At 42.7% G+C, this 23,509-nt stretch overlaps 1 protein-coding gene across 9 annotated transcripts in view; it reads left to right on the top strand.

The window, feature by feature from the left end:
* The window catches only part of TUB (TUB bipartite transcription factor), a 208,234-nt gene that overhangs the window by 172,814 nt on the left and 11,911 nt on the right, over positions 1 to 23,509 (top strand). For 6 of the 9 annotated variants that reach the window (XM_084854972.1, XM_084854966.1, XM_084854986.1 and 3 more), the window contains 8 exons: positions 3,020 to 3,184; positions 6,056 to 6,177; positions 7,085 to 7,276; positions 9,479 to 9,591; positions 12,253 to 12,367; positions 17,539 to 17,637; positions 20,102 to 20,273; positions 21,984 to 22,955. In XM_084854972.1, coding sequence (XP_084711098.1) covers positions 3,020 to 3,184; positions 6,056 to 6,177; positions 7,085 to 7,276; positions 9,479 to 9,591; positions 12,253 to 12,367; positions 17,539 to 17,637; positions 20,102 to 20,273; positions 21,984 to 22,117 — 1,112 coding nt within the window. In that variant the 3' untranslated portion in view covers positions 22,118 to 22,955. Of the gene's footprint in view, positions 1 to 3,019; positions 3,185 to 6,055; positions 6,178 to 7,084; positions 7,277 to 9,478; positions 9,592 to 12,252; positions 12,368 to 17,538; positions 17,638 to 20,101; positions 20,274 to 21,983; positions 22,956 to 23,509 lie in introns of those variants that run through there. The other 3 variants (XR_014790853.1, XR_014790837.1, XR_014790878.1) reach the window with 1 other exon arrangement.

The following is a 23,509-nucleotide window of genomic DNA, read 5'->3' as shown; positions in this document are numbered from 1 at the left end:
GAGCTAGTGCAATCTTTGTCCTTACCGTTTATAATATGTAGTATTTTTGACTACATTTGGTAGATTCCAAATACAGCTAGCCAGCAGATTCAGTGTGAATAGATGGTGTTGTTTCAGTTATTGGAAACACTTGATTTGCTTCAGGTCAGAATCTCCTTGGAGGGGAAATGGCCGAGGGGTATATTTTTTAAGTAATGTACAGAGAAGATGAGCTACTAAGATTGTAACCCTATACACATTTACCTGGGCAGTCAATCACGTTGAACTCGGGCTTGCATCTTACCGGATATGTATAGGATTGCATTGTTAAGCTATGGACGTGTGTGTGTGTAGCCATGCTGTCTATCTATAAATACAGCAATAAATGAGCTCCCTCTAGAATTCCTCTTGGTGTTAAATTTGGGTATATAGTTCTTTTGTCATGTAGGCCTGGCATGCCGAATGAGAAACTGAATATAAATCCCACTAATTTCAAGCGGTGTATGACTTGACAGTTGTATGTTATGGACTTTGGGCTGTACATGGGTTTGCCCAATGGTGTGATCCTTTCCACTTGAAAACAGGGCCAATCCTTTGAACATGAATACAAACAGGTCCACATTGGAATGTGTTCATAGGAAGGCAACAAAGATGGTCACTGGTGTGGAAAAGAAGTCCTGTTCAGAAAGATGGAAGGAATTGGGTATATTTAGCCTGGAGAAGAGAAGACTGATGGGCAACATGATAGCACAAATGAAGCACAAGACTTGTTCTCTGCTGTCCCAGAGGGCAGGACTTGACCTAATCACCCTAAGTTACGGGAAGATAGGTATCAGTTTAATGTTCAGAGAAACTTCTTGACATTAAGAGCAGATTGACAATAGAAACAATTATCTAGAGGGTGTGGTGCCTTCTCCCTGGCTGGAGGTCTTCAAGCAGAGGCTAAGCAGCCGTCTGTTAGGAATGCTCGACTTCAGGATTTCCTGTTTTGAGTAAGAATTTGGCCTGGATGGCCTGTGAGGCACTTTCCAACTCTCTGATTCTATGTGTCCACCCACATCACTTTTACTTTGTATGCATAGTGGGAGGCGTGTCTGTTGTCCTACTGTGCATAGAAGATTCCCGGCTTAATGTGCATGCTAAGCCAGCCCTATTAATTGCTATGCTGAGTCAAACCAGCGGCCCATTATATGCGCAGTTTTGAGCCTGGCAGATCTCCAATAAAAGTTCTTAAAGGGAAACATCAGGAAAATCTGCATTGTAAAGTATGAATTAGTTTCCATGGCTACTTTTTCTTCATTAGTTACTTGTAGAACGATTATGGGTATAGTGCACATAATTGTTTCTACAAAAAATGTAGATTTTGCAGGTTTGTTTTGCAATGTAAGGCAAAGACAGTTACAACTTAATTCTTAGTTAACAATTCTAAGGTGTCAGTCTGAGTTGTTCAAATTTAAAACAAGCATGTGCAGAAATACACATTGTTTCATTCACTTTTGAATATATGTGAGAATGAATTAATTTTCCTAATTTAAAATAATGAATGAAGCAAATTAATGTTAATAACTGAAGAGGGAATTAGGGAATGTTTGCCCAGTTCTGATTTGATTTTTTTCTATTTGTGATCAATCTTTGCAGAAGCTATTAAAATGTTGACATTCTGCAATAATAACCAATTGCACATTAGTAATGTTTCTGTCTCCATTAGTTAGTTTCTGTCTCCATTAGTTAGGTTTGAGGCTTATATAACGGGAAGCATGTAGACTGTTATACAAAGAAATCAAATACTACAGCTCATATCAAAAGTACAAATGCATTTTTTAAAATAAAAGTAAACACTGGCGTAAAATTTTAACACAGAGCTGAAATGCATTTAATTTTTTTATTTTGATAACCTGCCATCATAGCAAAAATGAAACTGTCTTTTTCTCAAAAAGAGTGAAATGAACTATTATCTCTACAGTTTGGTTCTGAGTTTGGCTTGGAGGATTCCCTGAATGAAGCCAATCATAAGGGTGCGATCCTATGGCTGCTAGTCAGCGGCTTGATGGCCATAGGATAAGTCGGTTCCCGGGAATGGACCTTGGAGCGCGTGCTCCACCCCCTCCCTCAGTGCCTTGCAGGCGGTGCGGGACAGCCCCATGCTCCACACTCAGAAGAAGGGTGCGGAGCGGTGAAAATGGGGCATTCCTGGGGGCGTGCCAGGGTGGGGAGGGCACAAGTGCCGTTCTGACGTTTCCTATGCATCGGCCGGTGTCCTCCGCCCCTGCTCTGCCTTCCCATGGCTAGACAGCCGAAATCTGCTGCCTAGCCACGAATGCAGGGTGGCTGAAGCGCGGAGGGGAAGATCCCCTCCGTGCTTCTCCTGCCCCGCATTGGATAGGCGGTCGCCTCCGAGTCTGGAGGTGGACGCCTATCCTGATAGGACTGCGCCCTCCGCAGCTGTATGGATGGGGCAGTGTTTCATATTCAGTAGTTAGGATGCAAACACAACTCATTTCCCCCTTCCTCCAACCACAGGAACTTGTATGACCTGCTTGTAATGGTACTCAAGTGTTCCTGGGTCCAGGCTGTTGAAAGCAGGGTGAATCCCTTGCGTCTTCTTGTGGGGAGGTGTAGGTGTGGGTGTCAGGGTCCGTGCATGCATGTGTGTGTGTGTGTGTGTGAGAGAGAGAGAGAGAGAAAGAGAGAGAGAGAGAGAGAGAGAGAGAGCTTGCATGGGTAGCAATTCCCCCCCCACACACCTGCTTGTTACCCAAGTGGGCTGCAGTGGTAGTTTTAAGCCTCTTTAGATTTCACTCCTGAGCTACCTGCTCAGTGAAACAATTGCCTATATCATTGCTGTCAGTGCCCTTCCGGATCACCGTTGTTGCTGCTGCTGCTGCTGTTGTTTTGCTAAATGATCGACCACAAGCTATTTCATTATTCAAAGTATAATTGAAGATGGCTGCCAGTTTTGACTTCTTAGATAAGCTGTGGTTGAAGAATGTGCACTTCTTTTTGACAGTGACACAATTCTTTGACTTTTGCTGCTTGATAGGAATTGACGGTCCAGCTGCTTTTCAAGATGATGTACAGGATGTAGGGAGCCGAGTCCAAATTCTTACTGTTGGAGAGGCTTGCCAAGATGAGGATGATAATGAGATAATACCTCCTAGTCAACATCAAGGCAAACAGGACCTTAGAGTAACAATGCAGAAGAAAGGTAAGGATCCAGTGAAACTTGCTGATGTTCTTTGCTATTTATTCTACTTTATATGATTTGCAGCTCACCTACTCTTAGTTGTGAAGGCCAGTTCATAGAATGACCAAGGTACATATCCCAGAGCAGGGCTACAAAGACAAGGGCTACTGTGGTTCTGAATGAATTCTGTGGGACAAAATAAATGGGCTGCAATCTGGGATGCAGTTGAGACAGGTCAAAACTTGCTTCTTACTCTGAACATTGAAACAACAGATTTAGCCCCACTCCCAATGTACATGCCTTGACTTTCTCCATTATAAGTATAGCATGTACTGCACTTTAGGACAATATTTCAGTGGGGGAATATCCTGCCCACCCACTCTTTAATTTTATGTGGCCTCAATACCGCTAACAGTGATTTTGGCAGAGGCAGAAAGCAATGGCCTTCTTCTCCTTAAGACAGCTCCCATATTGTAGGGAAGGGCTATTACATTTCTGATTCTGATACTTCCAAACCCACCCAGAAACATTTTGGAAAGGGAGATGCTTTCTTTACTCTTCCTCTGGACCTTTAGTCCATGTTCCATTTGAGAAGATGGGGTGCAGGGCCAGGTTTAGAAAAGAAAGCCTTGGCTGGAAGCCTGTAGAGTGCAGTACAAATAGGGGAGGTGGGTTGGGGGAAGGAGTAGGTTTCTCCACCTTTCCTCCTCTTCCACCTGTCAAATCTGTTGGGCCTCTAGCTAGTTTTGAAAGCAAATACCATCACTGGCATGATTTTGGCAAAATGCATAATAATTTTCATAGTTTTAATATAATTCCTTTTTCAAAAGTCAAGTCTTGGTTTATTGTACCCCCAATACATTATATTCATTTTAAAAAAATATGAGCTGACATTTTCCCTTGCTTCTTCTTGCTGGGATTTGCTAGAGAAGGCCCGTAATCCTGTTAAAAGTGACACACATGGGGCCCATAGTGACAGTTTGTGGAAAAGTGTTCCATAGAAACATCTGGAGGCTTGGCTAGATGACTTCACTTAACATGAATGGATTATGCCAAGTCTCATGTAAGACTGAGGCTTAGTTGTGGGACCCCACTTAATGGTAGTGGATTATATCATGTTTTAGAAGGATCAGATACATCAGACTGCTGGTTTGAATTGACTAGAGGCCTTGAGATCATTTCTGTCTGTAAGCCAGGTTTGCCAACCTGATATGCAAGGTATCTGCCAATCTAATCTAATCTAAAGTTATTTCTAGGCTGCCTTTAAGGCTAGAATCCATGTGGATACTTGGAATATGTGCAATTCTTTCAAAACCTCCTTTCTCTCCCCCACCCCACTCCCCCCAGCAATTTAATATTACTGAGAAGTGATAAGCAACAGAAGGGGATTACAAAGATGCCTGCCAGAAAAAGCCTCTGCCGATATTTCTTAGAATTGCTTGGCCCTGGTTTCTTCTGCTCAAATTATTTCATAGTAGCATCTATGCACTGTGAGCCAACATTAACAAATGCTTGTTTATTTCTCAGGAAGCATCCAGAAAGTCTATTTTGTTCTCAAGGTATCTTAAGGGTACAAGAAATATATGCAATGAAATGCTGACTGTTTTATTTTATACTCTTTTCAAGATATTCCACCAGTGGCATCAGTTATTGGGAAATGTTCTGCCGTTTAGGTTTCAGTGTTTCTTGTTGGCGAATGGAGTCAAATGGACAGTACAACCATTCCTTACATTTTAGCAACCATTCTATTTCTCAGATGCTATTAGTGCCATTAATGTCACTGAAAGGAAGCAGCCTGTAATAGTCCTTAAGCAGCCTTAATGGCACTGAATTTATAGGCTGAGGCTGAAGTAATTCTGAGATGTAAAGGCATTGTATATACTGACTGACCTATGGAGTCAGCCCCCCTGAACTCAGTGGGACTTAATTTTGGGTATACGTGTACAGGATTGTGCTGTAAAACACAAGCCTTTAAGGTCTTCCATGTTTATTTGTGGATATGTAACACACACACACGCACACACACACAAGTACTGGAGGTAGGGGAGGGGAAAAGGGGGAATGTCCATATCACTTTTTTCTCATGTACCTGCATCCGTTTAAGGATAAAATGTAGGATGGAGAAGATACTATACTGGAGTATGAGAAGATACTATACCGGGGACTTGTCATGCTGATTTGGACCTATGGTCTGCCTAATTCAGCATTCTGCCTATTGGCAGTGGGCAGACAGATGCCTCAACAGGACATCAAGGCAGTTTCCATCTTTTGTTGTTGATTCCCAGAAGCTGGTTGTTAGGTTTAATTTCCCTGAGTTAAGTTTGATTTCTTCAGGTTTGAAACAGTGCTTTCGGTTTTGGGGAAGGAGGGGATAAAAAGGGAGAGAGAGAGCCAGAGGAAGAGAGAGCAGGAAGAAGCAGCCTGGAGAAGTCTTAAGTGCAACTAGGGTAGAGGAAATTGCTTTTTTGCAACCTTTATTTTCTCTTAATGCCTTTTGTATCACTCAGCTCTATTCTGTAACTACCTTTAGTTGTAAATTGCTTGCTTTAATTTACCAGTAAACTGTTGTGGTTAATACCCAGGTGTCTGAAGTTCCAATCACCCCACGTCTACCGCCTAAACCCCACGTTATTGGGAAGGGGAAGTTTAAAAGAAGGAAGGTGGGACTCTTAAGGAGGCAAGAAATCCCTAAGGAGTTGCTCAGGGGTCTAGGTCATAAGGGCAACCCTGACACTGGTCATCAGAGGTATGCCGTCTCTGGCGATCAAAGAATGATGGTGATGGAAATCCAATATAGCAAATGAGATGTATGTTCAAATTAAGGACTACAGAGGGAAACAACTCAAATATGCAGTAGTCATATTTTCCATAAATGTTATGGATGTCTTATAGGTATTTCAAGTAGCATGAATTTTGATGAAGAGGAGGATGAGGAGGATGAAGACAGCTCAAGTTCCTCACAGTTAAATAGTAATACCCGGCCAGGTTCTGCAACAAGCAAGAAATCAAATAAGGTGAGAAATCTGGTGTGATGGGACTAAATAATGGTTCAGATGTACCTCAAGGGCCATCTAGCTCATTTGCTTGAAATAATAGCATCCCTTAGACTTAAGCCATCCTAATAGATTCCTTATAAAAATCCTTTAGGGCAAAAGTTCCCATACTTCCCTTATGCTGCTTGCTGCATCGCCCAGACAGTTTTGCAGGTCGGAAGCATTTCCTAATATCCAGCCTAAATTTGCTGTAATTTGAAAGCATCATTCTTTTTGTCTTACTCTTTCCAGATGGTTAAATAACCAAGAGGCGTGTGTGTGTGTGTGTGTGTGTGTGTGTGTGTTAGCAGTAGCTCCAATCCCAGCACCAGTAGTGTGATATCCCATCTCATGTGGATATGCAAGTGCAGCAAAGAATTACTTTCCTGCATGGATAAACTGTACTCCTTGCACTCCATCCACCCCCAAATCAACAGCATAAACCTGTACTCAGCTCTTTAGAGGCCTTCAAAGAGCTAAATGAAAATGTTTATTAAAAGAGCAGAAGCTTCACAAGATGTGACGGCATTGGTATGGATGGTAGTGGTTACTGTGTTTGGCTGCAGGCACAGGAGCAATGGGAAGCTGCAACAGAGCCATTCTGCCTGCCTGGCTCCCTCTTTAAACTTCAGAGTAAGTGGGTATCTGGTTTTCATTTGAAAACATAATTATTCTAATATTTTGTCAATATAGCACATGATCTTTGATGCACATATTGCACCTGTTTCCAGATTCCACCTGGGTGTGCTATTGAGCATGGGAAGTGAGCCATGCAGAGAGGACAGTTGCCCTGGTTTTCTGATGCAGCCTTCACATTGCCAAGCTTCTGCTCATGGTTACTTCTGCTGTTTGCATTTTCAAGACATGGTAGCTTTTTTTCCTCTTCTAGGACACAGCCTCAGGGCCCAGCCCTTCAACAAACAACCCTGTAATAGATGTTGATGACCTGGAGGAGTTTGCTGTGAGACCTGCTCCTCAGGGTGTTACTGTCAAATGCCGAATCTCAAGAGACAAGAAGGGAATGGACCGTGGAATGTACCCCACTTACTACCTCCACTTGGAAAGGGAGGATGGTAAAAAGGTCATATGGCATATTTTTCTAGTTGCATATGTAACAGCAGAACAAAACAAGCAAAAGTAGAGCCTGCATAGTTGTAGAAGTGGAAGAATCCTTATGCTCTTCTTTTGGGTTCTCCATCCCAAATATCCCTAACGTATGAGACTGTATAGCTGAGAGTACAGTATGTTCTATAAGCAGAAAGGATATCTGAGGGGGGGAAATATCATGTATATGGACAATCCTATGTATGCTTACCTAAGAATGAGACCCATTGAACTCAGTAGAGCTTCTGAGAAGAACATATATAGGACTGCACTGTTGGAGAACCATCTCCTTTAGGTCTCATACTGTCCTCATGATCTCTCCAGGAGAGAGCGCAGGACAGGAAGGCCTGGCGTGCTATGGTCCATGGGGTCACGAAGAGTCAGACATGACTGAATGACTGAACAACAACAAGAAGTGACCATTGGACCATCCTCTAAATATCAACATTCCAATACTGAGCTTGCTCATGTTTTGCTTATCCCATTTAATTCTAATTTAATTCTGATATTTCCCCTATGCTAAGATGTCATAAGGAACAGCCTTAACTATGGGACTACTTTGTACATGGTATTAACTGAGTAGAGAAGTTTAGATGCTCAGTCTCATTAGGAGAAGCTGTGGCCGTATTCCAGTCCTCAGCAATATGCAACTATCCAAAAGAGAGGAGGAACTGGACTGAGGAGGGTTTCCTTAAAAGTGTCAGATATGAGTGGTAAGATATTATAGGGCCAGCTCATGCATTACCAATGCCACTGAGTGTCACAGCCACTGAACGTCACTTCCAAGGCTCCATGCAGCTGAAGGAACATCTGGAATCAGCTTCCAATTGTAGGCAGCCAAACTACATGTAAGTACATGCAGTGTGAACCTGTGCATGTTTATTCAGAAGCAAGTCATGCTGAATTCAGTGGGACGTATTTCCAGGGAAGTGTGCATAAGATTACAGCCATAGGCCAATAATATCATCAGACCTCAGGGAAGTGCACCCCTAGTTTGGGGTATTTAGGATATCATCTGGCTAATCCATGTAGAAAACCAATCTCACTCATTATGTCAGCTTCCTGTAGATGTGAGCATGAGGGGATTTTCAGAAGTACCGGCAGCATTTGTAGCAGACCACAGAGAAACATTCTTTTTGGTTGCTTCCAAGACCTCTGGAATGTGACCCTGATGGCCATCCTGATAAGGTGGTGACTGATGTGGTAAAGGGGTCATTTTTGGTCGGTCATTAAGGAACATAGGAAGCTGCCTTATACAGGGTTAGGCCATTGGTGAATCTAGCTCAGTATTGACTAAACATGACTGGCAGTGGCCCTCCAGGATTTCAGGCAGGGGTTTTCCCCAGCCCTTGGAGATACCAAGGACTGAACCAGGGACCTTTTGCATTCAAACATGTGCTCTACTAAGGGAACCTATGGCCCTTGCCACATTTTTAAGTGCTCTGATGACATACCACAGATGTGGTAGACTGAAAGTGCAAAGTTATTCATGCATAAATTTGAATTTTAGACTGTATTGGAAATTGATACAGTTCAATCAAGCTTGGTGGCTCGATTTAAGTCTGAAAGGAGGGTTCAACAATAAATGAAATAAACCTCGTGTGGTGCTCCCCAATCATGGATAACATGGATAAACCATGGAATTGTAGGCAATGCACAATTATTATCACCCAAAATGTGCCAATGTAGCTTGCATTCTCTTACTTTTCTGTGTGTTTTAGCAAAACCCATATTTTTGGTCAACTGGTATGTAAGACTTGAGAAATACAACGTCACATGTATTCCCACATGGCTTCAGGTATCCCTCTTAGTTTATAGTTTGTCCTTAGAAGATGTCATTCATGCTTGGAGTCCTGAAATGATTAGCTGTTGGGCTCTATACCCTTCCAGCTGAAGTGGCATCTGTTTTCCCTTTGCTTGAAGGAGCCTGTTCAAGCTCGAATTAAAGATTTAACAAAGTGTACTTGGTTTAATTATTTAATCCATAAATAATGGATTAAAGAGAGCAGTTTCCTCTGCAGATTTTTTTTTAATCCTTTTTTGCTAGCTCCCATTTTGACCATCCATATTTTCGCTGATAATATTAAGCTGCAAGAAAATTAGACTCAGATTTCTTTTTTCTAATGCTTCTGTCAGATTCTGCCTCAGAGTGTGACTTTTTTGTTTTCAAATTTCTTAGATATTTTTGTTAGCTGGAAGGAAGCGAAAGAAGAGCAAAACCTCAAATTACCTCATCTCCATCGACCCAACAGACCTGTCACGAGGAGGAGAGAGTTTCATTGGGAAACTAAGGTAAATGTTTATATGTTTAAGGTCTATGCTAAAAAAAAACAATTGAGTATATTGCAATTCAGAATATTACCGATACCTTTGGAAGCAAAACCACTTGATGTTTGTACACAATCATAGTCCCCAGTTATATTCCTACCCAGTGATACCATAAATGTCTTTGCTCTTAACGAAAAGTTACAGTGTGCAGCAATTCTCAAAAGAATTACGCAATCTCTAGTTCTCATCTTACACCACCCTTCCCCCAGTGGCCATGGTGGATGGAGATGATGGGAGCTGTAGTCCAACACATATGGAGATGTTAGGTTGCGGATGGTTGTCTCATACTATGGAGGCAGTCAGAAGTTTAACTGACATTGGTTTGCTGTCCATTCACACACTGCAACCACTCTTTGAGATGTTTGGAATATCTCAAATTGATTAACTCAAATTAATTGCCCCTTAATCCACTTAAATATTCTCTATTTACACAAGATGGAATGGTTGCAGAGTGGTAAGAAACTGCCCTTATTCCATCCTCCAAAGAGCAATGGGAAGGAGGATGCCAAGGAGGGATATGAGAGCCAGTCTGGTATAGTGGATAGAGCAGTGGACTTGGTCCAGGGAAACCTGGCTCCAAACTCCTTGTCAGCCATGAAACTTGCTTAGGCCAGACGCTGTCTCTCAGTCCAACATAAAAATAGTCCATGCATTTACAGGCTGCATTAACAGGAGCATAGTGTCCAGCTCACAGGAAGTAATCATTCCACTCTATTCTGTCCGGGTCAGGCTGCATCTGGAGTTCTTACAAAAAGCTGGGATTACGTGGTGAGATACAGACTGAGGCACAAAACCCAAATGCAATTTCTGGAACACCTTTATTTATGTAGATAAAATGCAGTTCAGTTCAATCCATTCACACTTTCCACATTCGCTCAGGTAGTTACCAGAGTTGGAGCAACGGAGCCTGGTGGCCAGCCAGGTCACATGCTCAGAAGCGGGAGGTGTGCTGTGTGAAGCTGCTTCTCTGGTGTTCGTGTCTCCCTCAGAGTTTTGCTGATTTTGGTGTATCTTATATATTATTTCTCCCAAGTCTTTGTATGATGTGGAAAGATACATCTTTTGACTATGTGTCCTGGTTGTACATTATCTCTTGGAAATGTCTATTTTCAATGCTAAAGGACATCACCTTTTCTCAGAGGCCTTGACCACCACTTCACCTGCTGGCAATATTCCTGAATTATGCGACCCTTGCCTCAGATTTTGGGCTTATCATGGAAGTTAGTTTGTTCAGTATTTCCCCCCAAACTCAACTAATTACATGCATCTCGTTCACGTTCCACAGTTAGCTTTGCATGTATGCACATCTGTTTTTCCTGGTTCTTCAGACTTTTTCTTCTAGTAACCTTGCACGTTTTATCTGGTAACTTTGTTCCATTCAGACCTCAGGAACCCTTTCACCCCCCAAGGGGGGCCATTATATGATTTTACATGACAAGAGTTCTGTGTGTCACACTTTAAGAAGGCCATTGACAAATTAGAGCATGTCCACAGGAGCAACCAAAATGGTGAGGGGTCTGAAAACCAAGTCCTTTCAGGAATGGTTGAAAGAGCTGGTTATGTTTAACCCTGTAGAAGAGAAGGTTAAAGAAGACATGATAGCAGTCTTCAAATATCTGAAGGGCTGTCACGCAGAAGATGGATTGGATTTGCCCCCTATTGCTCCAGAGAGCAGGATTAGAACCAATGGGTGGAAAAGGCAAGGGAGCAGATTTCAGCTAAACGTTAGGAGAAGCTTCCTAATGGTAAGACCTGTTCGACAGTGGAACAGTCTGCCTCTTGGTGTGGGGTAGGGGTGTCTCCTTAGCTGGAGGTGTTTAAGCAGAGGCTGGACAGCTATTGCACGGGGATGGTGTAGCTGTATCCTGCATTGTTGATCTTTCATTGAGCAAGGGGTTTGGCTGGATGACCTCCAAGGTCTTTTCCAAATCATTGTTTGTTGAACTGTGGGTTAGCATGTTGCCTGAACCTAGGACATTTTTGACAGAGTGGCTTGTTAACCACCCTGAACATCCCAACAACGAACCACAGGTTCTCAAGGTGGCTTGTTCGAGAAAAATAAGCCAAACTGCATGGTTACGCCACCCTGCGGAAAATGTCCTGGGTTCAGACAACATGCTAACCCACAGTTCAACAATAGCTCACACTCAACCACTGAGTGTGGGTTAGCATGTTGTGATGATTCAGTGCCTTACAGGATCCCTGTGAGGATAAAAGGGAATAACCCACGTATGCTTCCCAAAGTTTATTGAAGTAGAGGTGGGATACAAAAGTAGGTATTCTGGATTTCTTGATCCAGATAAAAGTGTTGCTTTTGTGAAAGCCTCATAACTGGGTTCATATCTCTTAACAGTATCGGATTTCATAACTGGGTTCATATCTCTTAATAGTATTGGATTTCTCTAAAAACTGTCAGAATTGTATAATAAATGGCAGCTCAGTCTGGCACTCTTATTCTATCTTGCCTTTCCAGAGCTTTATTGCTATGTGGGATTACGGGATGGCTACATATAATGTTATTTTAAATATCTGGTGAATGCTTGAGGCTCAGCTGATGATAATGAAGACAGTGGCTCAATCTGTACTGGGCAATGGAAGTAATCTACTATTTCTCCTCTCTAACAGATCAAATCTTATGGGGACTAAGTTTACAGTTTATGATAATGGAGTAAACCCAATGAAAACAGCATTGAGTTTGGAGGCAAGTAATCTGCGTCAAGAGCTAGCTGCTATTTGCTATGTAAGTACCATTCATAAGAAAAGTAAGCAAACATATTTCAGTAAAATAATTAATAATCAAGCCTATAAAATTATATAAATCCTTCAGCCCATTTATGACTCAGGAATAACTTCCTCATGACCATCCAATTAATTATTCCTCAGTAAGGTAGTCAGAAAAAATGTTCCAAAAGTGATTACAAATACATATTTATTAAGTTTTTATTATATCTCTTCTGTATATTTTTTTATCTTGTACGCCGCCTTGAGAGAGTTCCATCATTAAAGGCGGCCTTGACATTATTCTAAATAAATATGAATTCATTAAATAAATTACTATAGTTTGCGTTATCCATAAAGTCTCTTTTCTCCTCCGCTCTCATATATTGAGCCCAAAGCCACTAGTGAGTATAGGCGTAATTGTTTTTCAGAAAAAAATTCTGATGACCATACTGAGGAATAATTTATTAGATCGTCATTTAGAAAAGGTGTATGAAGATAATTGTTTTGTTCTCCATTTAAAGTTTTGCATATAATAGCCAGAGCATTTGGATTTGGTTTGATGTTATTAGGCCACTGACGAAGACTTTTACATCAAAATGTGTTTGGCATATTTGTTACAGGTTTTGGACAACCAGTTCCTACTAGGGTTTTTATTATTAGTGTGTTACTGTTAAATTTTGTAATTAAAGATCCTGTATAGTGTTTAAATCCCCCTCTCCCCATATTTTAGTTCATCACAGCCCTGTAGAAAATAATGAAAGTCCTTTATTTCAGAATATCATAATTTAGGAACCTTCAGACTAGAGTAAAATCGTTTTTTGTTTTTTTAATAAATGACTTCCTAACATGTAATACAGTGTAGCATAGTAACTGATCTTTGGTACTGATGCTTTGATTTGGTACTGAAGTAAGTCATTATCTTGCTCTTTGCAGATCTCTGCACATTCTTTTACATTTGCCATGTAGGAAGCCCCTTTCAAATCACCCAAATGAAAACTCCTCTCCTCCAGCTATACTGAACACACAGGGTAAAGAGCAAGGGGAAGTTTAGGGGGCAGGTAGGCATTGTGCTGCCTGCCAGGCAAGACATCACTAGAATTGGCCCTGAACAGTAGTACCTTGACTGGTAAATGCCACTGAGCATGTGAAAATTCAGCAGTGCATTGCCATGACCTACCAACATCTCTTTATCCCGGGCATTCAGTACACCTGCATCACAGCTCAGAAAGTACTAAGTTTTAATTTAGTGTTCGTTGTTGCTAAAGTCCCTCATAAGTGTTTCCCATTGTTTTCAGAGTGGTCTTTTCGACTACCTGAAACAACAGCATCTGAGGGATACAGTTCTTTGGGGAGTGATGGGTGCTAGGCTTAATGCTGTTCCTTTGGAATACTTAAATGAAGTATAGGTAAACCAGCAGTACAGACGTGAGGCTTTATTTTTCTAGGTAATAAGTTTTATGCAGTGTTAGCTCTACTTAAAGTAGACCCATTGAAATGAATGAGTTTGGAGGCAGGTCATTTGCACCAGGACTGGCTGCTATTTGCAGTGGAAATGCCATTCATAGGCAAAGTAAGAGGACCCACTGAAATCAATGGGGCTTGAGTTAGTCTTAACTAACTTAAGTCCCATTCCATTTCAATGGGTTTAGTCTAAGTAGGACTAACATTGGACACAAGCCACTGATCGGATAGCTGGGCCTCCTATGTAAACAGACCACAGTTTATAGTGAATTGAATTGGGTGCACTGATCTTGGAACAAAGTAAGTGAGACTAGTGAATGTGTCCATTGGTTTGTTCTGGCCATAAAACAAAGGAAATCTGCATTAATTTGTCAATGATAGTGAAGGTTGTTGGGATGAGTCATCCAGCTACAGCACAGATGTTCTCAAGATTTCTTTACCCTCGAACGACCCTCCCTTTTCCACTCACGTCCAGGGTTTCCCTTGAGCAAAGATGACTCGCTGAAATGCGCATCTGATATACAAGATGCAAATGGTCAGATCTGCACACGGCCATGCTCTTAGCTCATGCTGAGTGCATGCCCCTGTGCTGCGCCTGGGTCAAACCCACTGCTGGTTCCACTGTGCTTCTGAGTCATCCAGCCCAGGTTTGACTTACTCAAGCAAAGTCAAAGGTTGGCAGTTACTTCACAAGTGATTGCCAGATACACAGAAGAATCACAGGGCTGTAGAGGAAACCTAGTCAGCATTTAATTTATAAAATGAGAGGTGTTTGGCCAGGGAGACCTCTCAGGTCTGCCTCCAAATTACTTTCTCTACCTTGGCAAAGACTGATGCTAATCCGTGACATATAGGAGTTGGCTGAGATTCTTCCGGTGGTGAAAGAAAGTCAGTCTGCACATGACCAGAGACACTCTCTTCTTTCACATGTTCCCAGGTTCAGCCCTGATATTTAAAATAGATTCCTGGGTAGCTGCTATCTCAAATGAAGGCCTACATCTAGTCCAAGCCCCTCCCCTAAGGCAGGATCTGTATAGTAGCACTCCCTACCTCCAGTCCAGATGCATAGCAGGAAGAAAGGGGAAATCAGGTACCCCTCGTGACAAAAGTTTGTTTAAATCAGACGTGGGCAACTTGTGGCCCTCCAGATACTTTGGCTTAGAACTCCCACCAGCCATAGCCAGCATAGCCAATGGTGAAAGGAGTTGTGGGCCAAAACATCTGGAGGGCCACAAATTGTCCACCCTTGGTTTAAAGTGTTTAAATGCTGCCTTTCTCTGAAGATATTTAAGGTGGCTATAGTTAGTGCAATTTAAGGACTATTTGAATAGAATAATTCAGGTGTCTTTTAATTCACACATTTCAGGCCTGTTTTGTATCCGGTAGGTGGTTTTGGAAATACTCTTGGGTGTATACGTGTGGAAGACATTTTGTTAGCATGTGTCTTGTGCACAGTAAGCTCCATGATCTGGCTGACAGGGTCATGTGCAAAAAGGGACCATGACCAGATGTTCCATTCTGACAAAACATTTTTTCATGCAAGTATACCTAGGAAACTTTCCAAAAATTATCCACTTCATGGAAATTGTTGCATTAGAACTAGCCCCAAACACATATTCACTGAATTCTAGGTGCGTACATCTTTCATAACAGTTTCTAAAACTCATCACTTAATTTAGAGCAAGCTGGTTTGAAACTCAACATTAAAAAAACGAAGATCGTGGCATCTGGCCCCATCACTACCTGGTATATAGAAGAGGAAGAAATGGAAGCAGTGACAGATTTTACTTTCTTGGGCTCCAAGGTCACTGCAGACGGTGACTGTAGCCATGAAATAAAAGACGCTTGCTCCTTGGGAGGAAAGCTATGGCACACCTAGGCAGCATAGTAAGAAGCAGAGACATCACCTTGCCGACAAAGGTCCATATAATCAAAGCTATGGTTTTCCCAGTAGTAACGTATGGCTGTGAGAGCTGGACTATAAGGAAGGCTGAGCACCGAAGAACTGATGCTTTCAAACTGAGGCGCTGGAGAAGACTCTTACGAGTCCCCTGGACTGCAAGGAGGTCAAATCAGTCAATCCTAAAGGAATCAACCCTGAGTGCTCATTGGAAGGACAGATACTAAAGCTGAAGCTCCAATATTTTGGCCACCTAATGCGAAGAGAAAACTCCCTGGAAAAGACCCTGATTCTGGGAAAGATTGAAGGCAAAAGGAGAAGGGGACGGCAGAGGATGAGATGGCTAGATAGCATCACCGATGCAATGAATATGAACTTGAGCACACTCCGGGAGAAAGCGGAGGACAGGAAGGCCTGACGTACTATGGTCCATGGGGTCACGAAGAGTCGGACATGACTGAGCAACAACAAATTCCTGAATGGCTTTAAATGTTTTGCAGTCCCACCAGAATGCACTGCTGGTCATTAATAAATCTGCAGCTGCACCTAGTGGTCACTGTTTGATCTGCAGCAGGAGACTGATTCTAGCCAGGTAGTTACAAATAGAGCCCTCAGCTAGGAGGAGATGACATCTGTTGTTGCTCTATTGACCAGTTATATGCAATAGAGTTTTCATAAAAATGTGACGTAAAGCTCTGTTCATAATTAACAATCTAGGCTGCAGATCTTCAGCCATTTATGTGCTTCAGTTAACTAAGCGTGTATGACTGAGAAAATTATACACAAAGGTTTTTCAGTTATGAAACGTTAACTGCGCTTCACTGTGGTAACAGGCTACAAGACAAACCTTGGCGGTCACTGGGCAGAATCTGAAGGGCAGTAGCAACAGAGGACTGAAGAGAGGAGAATATTATGGGAGAAGGGAGACCCCATTTTGTCTCCTTCCGTCTAGAATAGGGGCACAGGCAATGGAGGCTCTGATTGTGTTGGGGCAGTGAATCTACTTTGGGTTTCAGTCAGAAGCAGCCAGAACTCCAAAGGAGCTATCCAAGGTACTGAACCCTATACCCCAAATAGGTTCAGCCCCTTGGATAGCTCCTTTAGAGTTCTGGCTGGTTCTGACTGAAACCCAGAATGGATTCCCAGCCCCAGCGCAATCAGAGCCACCAGCCTCTGCTGGGCAGACGAGTCCATCCTCTGAACTCCCCCCACCCCCATTGATCACAACCTTCTCAGAATGGGCATCCTTCAGAACTGGACATCTAGGGAGCTATTGTTATGTAGTGGCTAAGGAACTGGCTGTGTGGTAGACTGCAACTCCCATCTTCCATGGTGGCTGGGAATGATGGAAGTTGCAGCGCCAGGTTGGGGAAGACAGCCTTAAGGTCTAGCATAAGGACTGCTGGGATACGGATGCCAAGCCCTTTGAACACTCTCAATTGCTATACAAATGTATGTACTTGTTGCTGCTGGTAACAATAATAATTATTAGTATGTAATAATAAATACATACTTTCTGTTAGACTGATATTTCATTAATCATAGAACTGAGTTGTAGCCAGTGCTGACTTGTCTGTCCATTCATAAACTTCATGCCAGCTTTGCTTAATGCAAATTGTACGCTTCCCTTTTCCCCCTGAGCTTATGAGATAAAATGGAACATTTCTGGACAGTGTTGGTTAACAGTGGGTTGACTTTGTAGCAAGTTACAAAACAGTTTAGTGGGCTACTTGCTGTTTTATCATCAGAGATTATTTGTTCGGAAAGACTGTTGTCCAAAGCAAAGATGTGTGATATTCAAAGTGCTACTCTTATTTATTTAAAAACAGGAAACAAATGTTTTGGGGTTTAAAGGTCCTCGTAAAATGAGCGTCATCATACCAGGGATGAATATGGACCACGAGAGAGTTTCCATCAGACCACGCAATGTAAGTCATTATATTTATTTAGACACCATAAACTAGCTCAGCTGCAATGACTGTGTTCTTTTATTCAACGACATCTAAGGGTGCAACCCTATGATCCATGGGTGGAGTAGGAGGTCTGCCCAGTTTGCCATTAGAAGCCAAGTTGCAGCTATTGCAGAAAGGTCCAGTGCTGTTGTTCCTCTGCCCTTGGTGCTCTGACAGTGGAGATGGCAAAGTGGGGGCGGGGGGGGGAGGGCAGGGGAGGGAAAACTACATTGTCCCTGGAGCTGGCATAGTCGATTTCTTTCTAATGAAGAGCAGTGGGAGGAAAAACTTTAAAAAGAAAAAAATGGCCCCCACAAAACACTTGAAGAAGACAACCTGCTCCCTCTTCCACCTAGCAGGGCTTTGCATTGGGCAGTACGTCTGTCATGGCTTCTCTCTCCTGGGACTGTTTGCTCTGTAAGCCAGGGGTTCTCTAGCTTTGTCATGATGAACCTCTGTGATACTAGTGGTGGAGAAAGATACAAAGCTGGGTTTTATTATTATTAATTTTAATGTGTAAAATGAGATTACATTTGTCGGGAGGAGAGAGGTGGAAGACACAAAAAGTAGCTACTGTAAGGCAGTGGTAGAGCACATGTTTTTATGCAGAAGGTTGCAGGTTCGATCCCCAACATCTCCAGGTCAGGCTACGAAAGACCCTTGTCTGGAACCCTGATGGGCCATTGCTGCCAGCCACTATAGGGAATACTGAGCTAGATGAACCAATGGCCCGCTTCCTCTGTTCCTAACTCAAATATGAGTTTTACCAATTTATTGCTGTACAAGGGGTTTGACAAAGCAGTTGGTCACACTATATTAGGGCCCATTCTCATGACTATTGGAGGCATGGTTGGAGCTCCATATGTTGGTTTTCCATTATTAGTACCCCATTTGGAAGCAGTTATATGAAGCCCACTCCCAGAGACAGCACTCTGTGCATATTGGCCACAATCCAATTGATCGGTTGAATTGCGTGGGCTTAATCATGCTTAAGACTGTGGCTACTGACTTTTAGCATACCACCATGAGTGTTAGGAACAGCCACTTTCACAGTGGCATGCTAAAACTCAGTGTGCAGAGCTCTGTGCTTGATGTCCAGGTTCTTGTGACCTTCTCTGCACAAGGTGCTGATAGTGACAAGTTTGCACACATAGTAGGTATCATGCCGGTTGAAGTTCTGAGAATGGGTAATTAATATTGAGTATCCTAACTGTGGTTAACACACACACGTGCGCGTGCGCACGCACATACATACACACGCCTTTTTATTTAAAGTTTTCATATCATAAATATGAATCAGAAAAACCTCCCAAGATACAAGATTATTTTTGCCCCTGTGCTCCATTTTTGTTTTTCCCCTGCTTCTTTTTCTCCCACCTTTTTTGCTGTTATGTTTGTTCCTTCCTTAGCAACAGTCCCTCCTTAGGGAGGGCCCAACTTTGACAACTGAGGACTTAAGCAGTAGCATATAATGTTAAATGTTGATACCACTTGTTAAAATCTGTGAAGCTACTGTCATAGATCTGTTAAAACTTTCAGGTTTCATTATTCTCACACCATCTGACTGACTAGAGGAGAAAAATGAGGGCATAGGAGGGGAAAAAATACTGTCCTACAGCAGACCTATAATAGTGATATGACACATTCAAACATTTATTATATATGGAATGAGACATTGCTAAAACTGGTCACATTACTCCAACCCTATGTTCTTGTCTCCACTTGATAAATTTAAGTATGTGTTTATTCCTCCCACTGAAATGGATGGGGATTTATTTTGCTTGGATGGTACCTTTGTAGCTTTAATGCTTTGGTTTCCCAGGAGGCTTGCTTACAGACTTGCTGCGTTCACCCTGTTCTGTAGCGGAGAAGTCCCAAATGTAATCCCTATGTCTAAAATGCCAGTATTACCCCTGTAAGAAAGACTGACTTCTTCCACCAAGAAAAAATCACTTCTGGCAAGATTCTGGAAGTGGTTTGGCATGGCTGTGACTTTCTTGAGGGAAGATGCAGGTCCTAGTCTTTCCTGTGTATGTGCTGTTTATGTTTGTTTGTTAACATATTTCAGTACCCCCCCTTCATCAAGAAGTGATTCCAATAATTAAAAATACAAAACCCTCTTAAAAATACAGCACCTAAAGCATCAGCAAACAGCAGTTAAAAGTGCTAGCAACAATATTCAAAATCCTTGGGCAAATACAAAATGGTTTTAATCACGTAGGTAAAAGAGGTGTTGGCACCAGGCTGTTGTTTACCTCAGTCTCACCTCCAATAAAGGAGGCATTTGGAGGAGGGCTTTGGAAGGTGATAGCAGAGCCAGGTTGGTATGTGTTATATTTTAAGACAGGAATGGCATGAAGGGGGCATTCTTACATTGCATAAACAGAAAGCAGGAAGTGGCCCTTTGCTGAACCAAAGCTGGCATCCTTGGTTCTTACAGGAACATGAAACACTCCTCTCAAGGTGGCAGAATAAAAACACGGAGAGCGTCATTGAGCTGCACAACAAAACTCCAGTCTGGAATGATGACACCCAGTCTTACGTTTTAAATTTCCACGGCCGTGTAACACAGGCCTCGGTGAAAAACTTCCAAATTATTCATGATAACGATCGTAAGTATGGCTCGTCTAGCTCATCTGGTTGGAAATGCTGTTCAGTTGTCTGAAATCTGATTACTTATGTAAAAACTTAAGAGAGAGACATGTTAGGTTGCTTATGCACATTCAGTGCAATCATAGATACCAATGTAGCGTGGACATAGGTCCCTCAATTCTGTTTTGGATGCAGTTTGCACACGTCTCACTCTCTAGTCCTGAGATGCTGCTGACATATATATGGAGGGAAAATGTAGATGAATGTCATACTCCCTGGAGACTGGGGACAGGGGACCCTACACTCACACACACACACACACACACACACACACACACACATTTTGCATTTTGATGCTTTATGGAATTTTTGGCAAGGACTTGGGCTAGTGCAGCCTATGCCAGCTCGGGGTCCCCACGTGCCTTTGGATTTCATCGCCTATTATGCTGACCATTGGCCATGTTAGCTGGGGATGATGGGAATTGCAGACTGACATTATCTGGGGACCCTGGGTTGGGAAAAGCTGGCTTAGTGGATGCAAAGAGTGAAGAGAGGCATAAAGCAGAAGATGAGGAGCTAGGGCATTGATCACTAGTTCTCAGATGGATCTTACTAAGAGACAGACGTAACAGTGGAACTTGGCCCTATCAGGTGATAGGTCTTGAAAGAGCTGGAAGCTTTTTGATAAATGCATACATTTCTGGAGATGTACATGCCCATTTCTTTTGTTCTATTGCTGTCTCTGGCTGAACAGATTTTGTAGGATTTTTTACATGCCTCCAAAACCTGTAAAACCTGAAACAGAGGATTAAATTCAATGTTGCGCTAGTGGGCATCTCCTAGCGTGACAGGACTTTCTCCCTCTTTCCTCCCCCCTGCAGTCCTCTGTGGAGCCCAGAAATCTGCCCAGAGGTTTTCTCAGCCCTCTGGAGCAGATTCTGAGGGTGCACAGGAGGCTGCAGGGAGGAGGGAAATCTCCCCCTTCTCAGTTCCACTGAAGCAGCTGCTTCTGTTAGCAGAACGACGTGATTGGATACAACCCATTGATTGTGGGACAAGTATGCACACCACGGGCAGCATTGCCTTTGTCATACTGTGAAGTGTCCCACAGGTCATGGCGGAGGCAGGCTACACCCCTTCATATGCTTCTAGGGATACAAGCCAGGTCTGACCAAAGATGCTGAGGAATACTCAGGAAGCAAGCCCGCTCCCCATCACTGGCCTGGTCGCTGCAATCTCTCCTTGCTCCAATGCCTCGCTTGCAGGTATTAACTTGGAGTGAGCTGAACAGTGTCCCAGTAAAGAGTCCTGGGAGAATGCTGTGCAGGAGTTCCACCAGGGTAGCAGGTTGGGGAGCGGAGGTGGAAAGAAAAGGATGATTTGCCCTATCTGTTCCTGATGAGTGCAGCTGCCTTCCGTTTCTCTATTCATCCCATCTGCATCTCTGTATCAGTTCCTGTTTTCTGACTCTGCCCTTTCTAAGGACATCCGTGCTCTGTGTGGGGGTGCCAGATAATTCACAGCTGGGCAGCATCTCAATCAGACCTCTTTCAACTCTGTGAAGAAACTTCCCCCCCAGCCCAAATTTCAGCTAATCCGGGGGATGCAACTGATTTTTTCCTCTTCCCCTGTTTCATCATTCTGTTCGTGCCATGCACAAATTTCTGAAAGGTATATTGGGCTGAAAGGCATATTGATGTTCTTCTACATTTCTTTGCTGTTTCTTTCAGCTGACTATATAGTGATGCAGTTTGGCCGTGTGGCTGAGGATATTTTCACCATGGACTACAACTACCCAATGTGTGCACTGCAAGCCTTTGCTATTGCCCTGTCTAGTTTTGACAGCAAGCTAGCTTGTGAGTGAACCTCGGTACAGCCAAAACCATGTGCCACTGGAAGAAGACAACAGAAGTTCCACATTTTCTCTGGTGTCAACAGTGGTTTCATACACTTATGGGGCAGGTAAAATTTGTTTTCTGAAGGACCAACCCTTTTACTGGATAGAAAATATTTTAAAATTCAGGACTTTCAGGAAATATTTTTCCCCCCGTCTATTCTCTATTTTTCTGGAAGTGGCATCAGAGATCTGTAAATAGAAGTCCTATCTTATGTCCTCGGTTATGTTATGAAAATGTGCCATGATGTACTGTACCGTGGCTTAAGTAAAACACCCTTGGAAGTGGTGTCTTTTTTCTAAATCCATGAAAGCTGTCACAACGCAAATCTGTTTTTGGATTGAAGAAGTATTCAGAGGCTGTAAGCATACCTCACGATTGCATTAAATACCTTGAGAGCTTCATGTCATCCACCTTAGAACCAAGACCACGAGAAAGATGCGCTTTTTAAAAAGCAAAACAAAAACAAAACACAGATGAAGGTAGCATTCGGTCTCAGTGCCAAGACTGGATTTGATTTGTGATATTGTTTATCAGTTTTTAGTTCTGGCAGGGGATGGGAGACGGAGAAGCAGGAAGCACAAGTTATCATTGCACAAGTCACTTGTATTCCAAGGTGTCATTTTATAGATTGTGCTTTAAGTTCAATTTCACTTTCAAATGCAAACTCGTTGTTTTTAAAAGGGAAAAATTGAATTCTGCAAAATCGCCATATGGACGCTAGAAATAATGTTGTATTGCAATAGTAATTCAAATTTGGGGAACTTTCTTATGTTAGAGAGAGAGAGAGAGAGAGAGAGAGAGAGAAGAAGAAGAAGAAGAAGAAGAAGAAGAAGAGAACACACGTGCTTTGCCTGTATGGTGTCTCAGGGTCAGTCTGTGGCAAGTTTAATGAAAGAATCTGAAACAGCAGGGCTGAGAAAGACCCTTCTCTGCTCGTGACCCTGGAGCGACACAGGGCTATTTGCATGACACGACAGCCCACCGTGGCCACCCACGTTGAGGCTGCGGCACACAGAGCCACTTAGGGGGTTGCATCATACAGACCTAGTGAGCCTGGGTTATGCAAGGGTTAAACAACCCTTACATAACCCATCATCTGTTTTAGGAAAAATTAACCCATACTTGCTTGGTTTGCACAACACAACAGCCCCAGATTGGAGGTTGGATATGCAACTGGGCACCACGGCTCATCATGTCATCCAAACCCGGTCACTGCCTGAGCTAGATGGATTGAGGCCTGACTGAGAGACTGGGTTTGCATGAGATGCTGTGGCTCATCATGGGTTATTTAAACCATCATGGGTTATTTAACCCCTTTTTATTTAACCCATGGCTCATCATGGATTATTTATTTAACC

This window comes from Heloderma suspectum, chromosome 1 (assembly GCF_057233095.1).
Source record: "Heloderma suspectum isolate Gila_16-S chromosome 1, 16-S_ref, whole genome shotgun sequence".
Taxonomy (NCBI): Eukaryota; Metazoa; Chordata; class Lepidosauria; order Squamata; family Helodermatidae; genus Heloderma; species Heloderma suspectum.
Note: the sequence above shows the minus strand (reverse complement) of the source record. Positions and strands in the feature narration are given on the sequence as shown.